The sequence below is a fragment of the Heteronotia binoei genome, chromosome 14 (genome assembly GCF_032191835.1).
Source record: "Heteronotia binoei isolate CCM8104 ecotype False Entrance Well chromosome 14, APGP_CSIRO_Hbin_v1, whole genome shotgun sequence".
NCBI lineage: Eukaryota > Metazoa > Chordata > Lepidosauria > Squamata > Gekkonidae > Heteronotia > Heteronotia binoei.
This window is the reverse complement of record NC_083236.1, coordinates 40818652-40830864: the sequence shown is the minus strand read 5'-3', so window position 1 is coordinate 40830864 and position 12213 is coordinate 40818652. Positions and strand designations below refer to the sequence as shown.

The 12213-nt window shown below is 42.8% G+C and overlaps 1 protein-coding gene across 2 annotated transcripts in view; it reads left to right on the top strand.

Moving 5' to 3' along the window:
- CDH8 (cadherin 8) overlaps positions 1–12213 on the top strand; it is a 351561-nt gene that overhangs the window by 303804 nt on the left and 35544 nt on the right. For both annotated transcript variants that reach the window (XM_060254013.1, XM_060254014.1), the window contains exon 9: positions 4856–4973. In XM_060254013.1, the coding sequence (XP_060109996.1) occupies positions 4856–4973 (118 nt within the window). The remainder of the gene's footprint in view (positions 1–4855; positions 4974–12213) is intronic.

The window sequence follows — 12213 nt, the reverse complement described above, 5'->3', positions numbered from 1 at the left end:
TATCCTTGGCTGTGACCACACACACTAAATAATGCACTTTCATTCCATTTTTCAATGGACTTTCCAACTGGATATTACTGTGTGAACTGGCAAAATCCAGTTGGAAAGTACATTGTTATTGAATTGAAAGTGCATTATTTAGTGTGTGTGATTGCAGCCTTCCTCCTTCATAGATTTTGATATAAATTTAGATATTTATACTCCATATCTGATATCTGATATAAATTTAGATATTTATCAGTTTCAGTGATCAAATCTGCATCTTCTCCTTAGTATATATATATATATATATATTGTCTTTTTCCAAGCCAGGAATAGGATGGCCAGGTCTTCCAGTATAGCAGAAGACCTCCCACCATGGACCCCCTATTCCCTTCTGCCATTTAACAGTGTGATGGTGGTGGGGAAATAGATGGGAGGATGTGATTTGGCATCATGGTAATTTTATGATGGTTTGTGCCAGAAGTGACACCATTGCATTGGCATGACACTTCTGTTTTTGGGACTTACCCAAAACTCTGTGGTTAAACCCTAGAGTTTTTGGTAAATCCTAAACTGCTGCACCAATGTATTGACATTATTGCTGGTTTGTATCAGAAGTGATGTTGCAGCATCAGCATGACACTGATCAGATAGGTCCCGCTGGATGCCCGTGCTTGGCTGGCAACCTTAAGCCAGAAGGATCAATTTTGAAGGAGATCTGAGTTCAAATGCCTGGTCAACTGTGAAGTTTGCTGGGCAGGTCACTCTTTCCTAATGGAACCTACTTTAAAGAATGTTTGTATTAAAATGGGATAACACCCATACACATTACTCTGGGCTGCTACAATTACAGCAAATGATTTCATTCCTCTATCAGAGTATATTGGCTGGTTTGCAACCATGTCATTCTGATGGGCCTTTAAAGTTGTTGTTGTTGTTGCTGCTGGGTTTTTGTTTTAAAGACAAGATGGTGATTTCCAAGGTCCCTCCATTCCATTGATATTGTACTCCTAAGGCTCTACTAGGTCCCTGGATCAAAATTAGGTGCCTCCATGGGCTGTAGTGAGAAGGGATCATTATGCATGTCATGGGAAAGGATAATTCCACCAGGCTTTCAGCTGAGGCAGTGGACATCCACATTTCCATCGTGACTCCCCTGCTGTCAGCTCAGTCTGGTGAGCTCATAGGATTGACTCAGGAAATATCTGGGGACTTTGGGGATGGACCCAGGAGACTTTGAGGGTGGAGCCAGGAGCAAGATTGTCACAAGCATGATTGAACTCCAAAGGGAGCTCTGGGCATCCCATTTAGAAGAAGACTGCAGCTTTATACCCCTCCCTTCTCTCTGAATCAGAGCAGTTTACAATCTCCTATACCTTCTCCCCCCACAACAGGCACCCTGTGAGGTGGGTGGGGCTGAAAGGGCTCTTATAGCAGCTGCCCTTTCAAGGACAACTCCTGTGACAGTTATGGCTAACCCAAGGTCATTCCAGCAGCTGCAAGTGGAAGAGTACGGAATCAAACCCGGTTCTCACAGATAAGAGTCCACATACTTAACCACTACACCAAATTGGGGCCGTGCTCCTTTTAAACACCTTCCCTTCACTGGAAATATTGGAGGAAGGGGGTGCCTTCTTTTGAGCCTCATAGAACTAGATCCTGGTTCGATCTTTTTGAAACTTGGGAGGTGGAGGGAGGGGGGTTTGAGGAGGGGCACCAGAAGCTATGCTGAAAATTTGGTGCCTCTACCTTAAAAAACAGCCCCCCTCCCAGCCCCAGATGCCCATGGATCAATTCTTCATTATACCCTATGGAGACCAGTCTCCATAGGGTATATTGGAGTGCCCAGTGGACATTTCCTTCCCCTCCAGCTTTCTGATATCCCTGAAGTGGGGGAAGGGCCTCCAAACCAGGGGATCTCCTGCCCCCAACTGGGAACTGGCAACCCTATATGCTCAGCATCCCATGACATTGTTCAGAAGGTTTCTGTTGTGTGTTACCTCCGTGGTAGTGCATTTTACCTTATTGTTAACTTCTATTCTGGTTTCAATATGAATTTGAATTGTTTGAATTTTAAACCCTGTAAGCCGCCTGGAGCCTACTTTGTGGGGAGGGCAGGGTATAAATTAAAGAAAATAAATAGAAATAATCAGCAGAAATCACTGCCCTCTCTAAAAAATCTCATGGTCCCTTGAGTGATTGGAAAGAGGTCATTTACTTGTTTGACACCTTACATGAGGTCAAGGCAATGTTTAACAGCTCACAAGAACCCTGATAAGATGGCTGTTTCTTCAAACACTATTTTTCCCCCAGACATCTTTCTTTCTCATGCAAATTGTCTTTGCAGCTCACATCATAGCACACAGCAAAAGTCATATATTCTATGGAAACAGTCAAACAGCAAGCTATTCATTGGCCAGCATCCCTCTCTTTCTCTCCTGTTGAGATTTTGAAGGTCAAAAGTGCCAATGAGTTACTCCAATAATGGTCATTCATTAAACAATCATTTGGCACCAAGGGAGGGGAGGAAAAAGAAATGACGTACTCATTAGCACAGCAAGAAGAACATAGCAGCGAAAGCTCTTGGAACTTGGCCAGGGCTGACAAAAGGGAAACATTTGCATGACTTCATATATATGATAAAAAAATCCCTCCTCGCCTTGAGTATAGGCCTGGGAGAGGTGAAGGTTGCTATGGTAACCTGAACTCTTAATTTCTTGACTTGAGTATCTGAAACAACAAAAGTGACATTTCCCAAACGTATTTCATATGGCATCCCATTTTTTTTTGTAAGGGGAGGGGAGTGAGTTAATAAAAGGAAAAACTGGATAGTGCAATGAGTAAGGATTTTATCTCCTGACATAAATTCAGCAGAAGATTATTACATAGGAGCTTTAAGCCAAGTAGCAAAAGAGATTGAAGCACTCCACTGAACAGTGCTCCATCTACACAGCAACTTGGTCTCATCTTGCTTCAGCCTGAGAGAGTAATCACTTTAAGATAGCTGGCTAACGACTTACTTGTGATTTGATGGGACAGTCTGTGACTGGCAGCCTAGCAGAGTTTATTTTAAGATGTTTAAATTAGTGGGGAGGGTTTTTTTCCTCCTCCCTCTCCAGTAATACCGCTCGGGGGGCACCCAGCAAAGCTCATAGGCAAAAAATTCAGGATAAACCAAAGGGAAATACTTCTTTACTCAACAAGTGGATGGAGTGATGGCATTAAGAGGGGAGTAGACATATGCATGGAAGAGAAGCCATGGTGATTAAGGGGAGCCAGTATATTTAGAAGCTGTAAATTTCTGAATACCAGTGCTAGGAGGCAATATTGGGGGAAGGTCTTGGCCTCTATTCAGTTGTCAATCCTCCAGGACAACTTTTCACCTGAATATTGGTTGGCTCAATCCAAATTCTGTGCATGGAAGCACAACTTCTTTGCCTCCCCCAGGGCTTTCTTTGTAGCAGGAGCTTCTGTGCATATTAGGCTACACCCCCCTGATGTAGCCAATCCTCCAAGAGTTTACGGGACTCTTCTTACAGGGCCTACTGTAAGCTATGGAGGATTGGCTACACCGGGGGGGGGGGGGAGTGGGTGTAGCCAAATGTGCAAAGGAGTTCCTACTACAAAAATACCCTGGCCTCCCCCATCCCAATGCAGCTCAAATTATCCCCAGAACTGCTTTACCTGGGGGATGGAAAGCCACCAGAAGCAACATGAAGGGTAGGAGGAAGACCTCTGTAAACTAATTGTCACCCATGCCTGCAGGTCTTTTAGACAGGACCCAACCTTGTATGTCTAGAGTTGTGTGAACAGAGCCATCCCTCACCAAGATTGCGGTCAGATGAGCACATAGATCTAAAGTCATTGCTGTTCCCTTCTGGATTTAAAGTCCAGGATCAGACAGTAACATCTGCCTCCTATTCCCCAGTCATCTGACCCACCTTCAAAGTGGAGTTATTAGGCACAGGGGAAAGTCTGATCCTTACAGATGTCAAAGCTTTCATCCTGCATTTCTGGATGTCTGAACTCCCTCCTTACAAACTGAAGGCAGTTGGGAAGTATGAACTTCCCTGTCATGTCCCCCCACCTTTATCAGGTGGGAACATATGCATAAGTGCATAATCTCCCCTGAGTTGTCAATCAACACTTGTGTGTTTATTATTTACAGTTTACAGACCTCTCTCTCTCTCTCTCTCACACACACACACACACACACACACACTGGAGCTTCTCAAGACTGTTTTTCTTAAGAAATCTTCCAAGGCACAGTTTTACAAACAATCCCCCCACACTGAACTACAAATCCCAGCAGTCTCCTCTGGTGATCCCATTGATCCCTTTGGTCACCAACTGCTGCCATCCTGCCAAAAGTCTGACGCACTGCTTTCCATAAGTGCTTATGTGCATGCTCAGAAGACAAATGATGAAAAAAAGCTGCCTGACCATCCACTCCATGGTTGCCGCACAGCAGTAATCTGATCATTCAGTCATAGAGTGAGCGTGCACTGAAGTGGTTCACCGTGGGATGTCTCATAAAAATTCTCTGTTACAAAAACCTCGTTGTGTCTGTTGTGTGACCGCAGTCCAAAAGAACCAAAAGTACAGACTGGGCCCACACATTGTGTATACAAGAAAATTCATGAGGCAAATGACGATAGTACAATATACAATATTTCCTTGGCCACCTGAAAACTAAATTGGATGGGGGCTATAGAAAAGAAGGAAATTGGATGAGATCAAGTGAAAAAACTGGCAAGATTCAACCCAGTGAGATTACATTTATAATATATTTGCCCATAATCTCCCCTCCTTCAGTCACATAACCTGCAGTATCTTTGTTTTAGATAAATTTTCTTTTCCTTCTCTCTTTTAGGTCATTCACACCATGAGGGCCATTGACAAAGATGATCCCAAGAATGGACACCACTTTGTTTATAACCTCCCACCTGAACTGTCAGACAACTCAAATTTCACAATCCAGAAAAAAAAAGGTAAGCATACTATAATGAAATGTTGTATAGAGTATTTTATGTCTGTTTTATCATTGTGTCCTTCTGTTTGCTGGACTAGTGTTCATTTTTCCTTCACAAATAAGAAACCACCTTTCTGTTTTAGTTCTGTACTGTATCTCTTCAAAATATCTGGTATTGTCACTAGACTTCCCAACCCAAGGCTGGCAATTGGTGTTTAGGTGACTTGCCAGTGGCATCACTACATTTTTGGTGACACACTGATGTCACTTCCAGTTGCACTGGCAGTGACATCAGCATATTCAGTTACTGGCCATGACTCCCCCATTTCACCCCTTCACCCACCTGCTGAGTAGGAGCAGGAAGGGACAGTGGAGGGCTGGAGATTCCCCACCCTCAATGGGAAAATGGCAGCCCTAATTGGCAATGTGTGTAAGAACTTGGTTTAACATGAATTAATACAATAAATAACTTACCAAATAATGACAGGGCTCAACTGCAGAGAGGAGAGGGGAGAAACATGGACTTTGTACTGGGGTCTGCTACTGGACCTGTAATCAGGTTGGGACCAGTGAGTTCCTCTTCCCACCTGAAGCAGTTTCAGCCCCCCTAACTCTTGTCCCAGAAAACAGATTACTAATTTGTGCCATGTTAATCTTTTTTTCAGGTAAATCACTAGTTTTTTTAAAGAACAAGCACCATTTAGTTACTATTTCTTTCTTTAATTACTTCACTGATAACCCACAATACCCCCTAAGATTCTAGGCAGATGACTGTAAACTTTGCAGGGTACTTAAAGGAATAGGGAATTAAAAAAAACACACACACACAGTGGTCCCGTGGGAATAAATTTTATCTACTCTGTGTGCCCCAGTTCTATTCACTCAGTGTTCCTCAGGAACACTGAGACTTTAAAATGGTGCAGATTCGCCTGCAGAAGTGCTAAACAAAACGTGTTAGCGCACACAGAGTGAATAACACTTATTCCCAAGACACCACTGTTTTGTTTCTTGATTCCCTGGCTTCGTTGGTACAGGGCTTCTTCTTACTTAAAGGAATAAAGAATAATTTAATGAAATAATGGGCAATTCCTTTAGCATGAAGGCTGAAACCTCCTCATCTAAAGTGTTTATAGTCTCGATGTGATATTACCATTAGACCTCTCTGGAAAAAATTGAAGCTCTACCTAGTGAGAAAGACTGGCTACAGCTTTGCTTGGAAGTAGGGTTGCCAGCCTCCAAGTAGGACCTTGGGACCCCCAAGAATTACAACGCATCTCTAGACTACATAGATTAGTTCCCTGAAGAAATATGGATGCTTTGGATGCTATGGCACAGCACCCCACTAGCAGCCCTAGTCCGGACTAGCCACAGTGAGTTCTCCCACAGAGGCTTTTAGCGATACCTTTCAGACCAACAGTTTCTCTCTGATAATATTGTTGGTCTTAAACACAGGACTGCAATCTCTTTCTGTGTGTCTTGTTTTCCTTCCCTCCCTCCCTCTCTGTATCTGGTCTGCTGCCAGAGGACACCATTTCCCTCTATCCCTGGCTGTTTCCCTTCCAGAGGAGGAGAGGGAGGAGTTCTCAGCCAATCAGGAGAAGATTTTCTCTGGCTCTTTCCCTTCTCCTCCCTCAGCCAATCGGAAGGATTTCTCTCTCCTCTGCAAAACAATGCAACAGGTGGCTCAGCCTGTGGGAGAGTAGGGAGAGCTAGTAACTGCCAGCACCAAGGTTGGTTGCCTCTTACAGACAGAACCAGTAGCAACAGCCACTTAGGCAGGAGAGAGGTGCAGACTCAACCAATGGCACACAAGTACTCTTGATTGATGGTTTTTATGGGCCAAAGGTTGACGTAGCACAGTCCCAACCAATAATGGAGCTCAGTTTTGCCAAGACAAAAGAACTTTATATATATAGGATTGACACTGCTGGGAAAAAAGAAAGGAGACAAATTTGGATTTCTTTTACTGTCACTCAGCAATGACTTTTACTCCTGCACTCATTTCCTGGCATATAAATACGGTATACTTGAAGGTCAGATAGCAAATGAACAGGAACAGTAAACAAATGCGATGACTTTAAAGAAAATTTCCCCCCCTGAATGTGTGTATTGTCACATGAAGGACTGCTCTCTACTGGATTGATACCATAGTTTGCTATATTTAAATCTCTCAAGCTGTGCCTTTCCATGGATCTTTAAACAAAAACACTTTGTTATCTGTGCAGATCTTCAGCAGACCTACCTCAGAATTGTCATTTCAGATTTCGATAATTAATTAAAAAGATTGGGGAGTGCTACTTAAATAGGCTTTATCCTTTCTGTTGCTGGCATTTATCGTTCATTTGTTTCTTTTTATCATTGTTACACCATTTACACATTGTTTATACCATTGATACATAATTGACTCCAATTCTGGCTTGAGATCTTCCTCGAGAATTGGGAGTTGTGCCTCGAAAGGGCAGGGTTAAGGAAGAGATCTCAGCAGGCCTGTGATGTGATGTGGGGGGGAGGTATTTGTGAATTTCCTGCATTGTGTGGGGGGTTGGATTAGATGACCCTTGGAGGTCCTTTCCAACTCTGTGATTCTGTGATGTCACAGTCTCCACCTTCAGAAGCAGCCATTTCCTCCAGGAGAAAATTCCCTCTGGTGATTAGTGCAGGAAGAATGTCAGGCCCTACTTGGAGGTTAGTAACCTTAAACTGGTAAAAAGGCTAGTGTGCACTTTGAAGATAGAATTATATCATATTTCAGTAGTATGACCAAAAGGGAAATAAAGATGACTAGAATTTCTTTCTGACCAAGGCAAGTCCATATAAAAAACTGTGTGTTCCAAAAACTGGATAATATGATTAAATGGAATCTACTTGCTCATTCACCACCTGAATTTCATTGGAAGTCAGTTCCGGTTGGGCAGGAGAGACTTACTAGAGGGAGGCTCTCTGGCATATGTCATGAAATCACTTCTAGTGTGACCCAGAAGTGATGACAATGCAAAGGGTGATGGTCTAACATTTGTCCAGAATTCTATGGTTAAAATCATAGAGTTTGAGGTGGATGCTGTAGCATTGTTCCTACGTGTGCGTCACTTAGCGATTTCTCCCCTGACATTGTCTCCTTGTTGGCCCCCCAAGTGGCAGCATGGGAATAGAGCTGCTAATAATCTGGGAGTGCTGTTAACCTTAGTTCTGATCCTTGGGTGTCAGTTCCAATCCATGAATACTCATACTGCTTGTTGTTGTTGTTTAGTCGCACAGTCGAGTCCGACTCTTTGCGACCCCACGGATCGCATCACATCCAAGCAAATACATCTAGAAACACCATGCCAGCATGACCAAGTTCCTAAGCATGTTTACATTTCATCCAGAGCTGAGATGATCAGTCCATACTACTCATTAACCTTCTCTCTCCAACCAGTTACCCTTTCAAGACTTCCCCCCTCTCCCGATCTCTGAAGTCTGCTACAGAATGGCAGACAGACTCAGACCTTTCTAATTGTTTGCATCCTCAAACAACTATGTGCAATGCTATTTTTGTGTGTATAATTGCACTGCATTATTGGAGTAACCTTTTCCCTCTGAAAGCAATGCCATAGTCTGCTTTTTTTTTAAAAAAAAAAAATCATCATCATGTATCTAATAGATTTGCTCCACACATATCTTCAGCACTGCATCTACCATCAAACCAGGGTCCTGCTTTCTGAGTTACAGTTTCAAGTAGTTTCTAATTCATGCTGAAGAAGAAGAAGATATTGGATTTATATCCCGCCCTCCACTCCGAAGAGTCTCAGAGCGGCTCACAATCTCCTTTACCTTCCTCCCCCACAACAGACACCCTGTGAGGTGGGTGGGGCTGGAGAGGGCTCTCACAGCAGCTGCCCTTTCAAGGACAACCCCTAGCCAGAGCTATGGCTGACCCAAGGCCATTCCAGCAGGTGCAAGTGGAGGAGTGGGGAATCAAACCCGGTTCTCCCAGATAAGAGTCCGCACACTTAACCACTACAGCAAACTTGCTCTCCAATGAATGAAGCTCATCTTATTTTATTCCTCTGAAAACAAAGAAATATAAAAAAAATGCAGAGAGTATAAAGAGCTGTCATTACCCAGTGGCTGGTTCATACATGTCTTTGCATCACTTAATTGCTTATCATTCGAATGCTCAGCAAAAGGCATCTTTCTGAAATACAACTCATTCAAATTTCTCTGTAGATTCTGGAGTTCTAAACTACTGCTTATACTTGTTTCCAAAGCAGATCTGTTGTTTCTCTTTTTTTAAAAAAAGTGTGATCCTTTACAGAGAACTCATGTGTAGGGTTCATTTCTTTCAGTTCAGTCTTTTCCTCTTTGCTATTTTATGTACTTCAGGGCTGTCAAGTCACATCTTACGGCAGTCCCAGCAAAGGGCTTTCAAGGCAAGTAAGAAACCTGTGCCTTCCTTTGTAGAGTCTTCCTTGGTAGTATCCCACCCAAATACTGGCCCTTCTTTGCTTGCAAGATCAGATCAGATTGAGATATACTATGCCCCCTTCTCTATTTTGCTAATGAACATTTTAATGTTATTTGTTTAGCTATTTCTAACCCCTCTTTTATCTCCAAAGTGGCTTGCAACATCCTCCCCCCCCTCCTCTGTTTCATTTTCACAACAGCGGCCTTTGTGAGGAATAGAACAAAGTAGGAGTCAAGTGTACCTTTAAGACCAACAAAGTTTTATGAGGAAGTTAGGCTAATAATGACTGAGCCTCTAAGGTCACACAGTGAGCTTCCATGGTAGAGGGAGAATTCAAATCTGGGCCACCCAGACCATAGTCCAACACTGTAATCACAATAGTGGCTCCTTCTGGCGTACTGGATATATAAATGGTTTTAAAATAGAATAAAATAAATTAATGACTGGGGAACTCCAGCAGCTAATTAAGAATGAAGAAACTCATAATGGCAGGTACAATTAAGAGGGCATATCCATACATCCCTAGACGACATCACCCATCTAGATGAACTAAGGGTCTAACTTAGTATACAGCTGGTTAAAATGTCCATATATGTTTTCACCCACTGGGCAACCTCAATGGGTGGATCCAACCAGCTATTCTACTGTTGAAAAAAGAAGAAACGGTCCCCCTCTGACCTCCAAAAAAGGGATATGCTGTAGATCATGAGACATACATGGGCAAAAGCCATATAGGTTGGGGGCTGTATTAAAGAGGGGAAATGGGCAAGACTGAATGAAAAAGCTGGCAGAATCCAGCCCCAATATCTACAAGATAAGTGCTTATAAGAGGGGTGGAAACCCTGAATATTCTAATTTGAAAGTTTTCTTCTGAATACTTTCATATTTGCAGGGTCAGCAAACCTCCTGCTCTAGTAGTCTGCTTTATGCTGAAACAACACCTGACTGTTACTGAATAATATGCTCCATTTACTGTTCTGGATCAGTCTGTCTTTCCGTCATCATTTGACAGGTTCCTTCTGGGTCTTTGACAGGCTGTCCTTTCTCGGATACATAACTTTGAAAACTAACAGATGTTACTGCTGGCCAAAAGGCCTTTCTTTGCGCGCTCTCTCCAGCTTTGGAATTTATATTGCATTAGCAAGGATGTCATTAAACCAATCTGTAGTGTTTTATTGCCTGTGGAAGGTATGTCCAGAATAGCTGCAGGTATGCTGTATGGAGGATTTTGAATTTATCTTACTTACTTGCTTTGTCCCCCAATCCCTAGTTGGTTTTGCCCCATATAGAAGACAAATTTATAAATCTTTATTTATATGCTCTGTTCTGCTTTCTTGTATCAGATTATTCCTGTAAAATATACACATTTATCAACATTATTCATATAAGTCAGCCAGTGTAGTATAGCAGTTAATTGATGTATTAGGACCAGGAAGCACCAGAAATGTCACTGAGTGACTTTGGGACAGTCATTATTCTCTCACAGCCAAGTCCATAACTCACAGGATTGTTGTGACAACATGTTGGAAAAGGGAAGAACCTTGTGTGCCACTTGGGAGAGGTAGAATAAAAATTTGATAGATAGATTATACATGATATCAGAGGCTAGAGATCTGGGCAATGTGGATATTTTTCAAAACAGCTCATGCACACTGCAACAAAATGGAAACCACGGGAATCGGTAGGACCAATCACAAAAGGCTAAATTTTATAAGTACCTTGTTTGTTCGATATAAACTGAAGAGTGTTTAAACCATAGAGTTCATGGGAAATGCTAGAGCATTGCCCCAGCACGGTGGCATCACTTGTGGGTCAGACTGGAAGTGGTGTCATTTCAGTATGATGCTGAAAAACTAAGCTCCTGCTCCCCACGATCTCTTGCTGTTTGCCAGTTATGAGCTGTAAACCCTAGTTGTTTCACAAAACATCAGTCAGTTCCAGGCAATTGCCTAGGATGCTGGCCTTCTGGGGGTGCCGTATTGGATGACCCAATGTGAATAATGTTATCAGTGCAGTGGTGGGGCACCAGAAGTTAGCCTTGCTTAGGGTACCAGACCATCTGGGGCCAGCCCTGGCAGGTTCTGCAATATGTTAGGAGGCTCCAGCATCCTCATATGTTGGGAGTAGGGATGGAACTTGAGGTGGCACACTTAAGGTTCCTAGGAGCACTCCCATCCAGGTGTTGACAGATTTATTTAGCTTCAGCAATGTTGCTGTGTTGCATGTCTTCCAGCCATCCTGTAGAACTAGAGCAATTTCCTCCTCTTTTTCTCCAGAAGGCTGCATTTTGTAAGTTCCCTGTTTGCTAAATATTAACTTAGGGATGTTTAAACTTTTCTCTGGCAATAAGATTATACTTAAGTGGCAGCAGTGAAGATAACTGGTATGAGGCAAGGAAATAACACTTTTAAAGTTGTAAAATCATGACAGACTACCTGCCTGGATGCTAGAAATAAACTTGCCTAGCTTCTTCCTAGCATCACACAGGTCTGCCTTCTCATTTTGTAGCAAACAGTTGACCACTCTTTCTAATATTCTTAAATAATGCATTGGTAGAAATTGTTCATAGAACGTCTGTAATGAAAGATGACCTGCCATCGTGCCTTATGTAGAACCCACTTTAACCCCAGTGTCAGATAACAGAATCTGTGTGTCTGGTAACCTGCTCCCAGCTTCCACACACTCCATCTCTGATTGGTCAGGTGTGGAGCTCTGTGTCATGAGGTGGCAATCAATTAATAGAGACTGCAGACAATTGAAATACACCCCTGTCTTGGATTGCTCAGCTGTGCAGCTCTGTGTTCTGAGGTAAAAA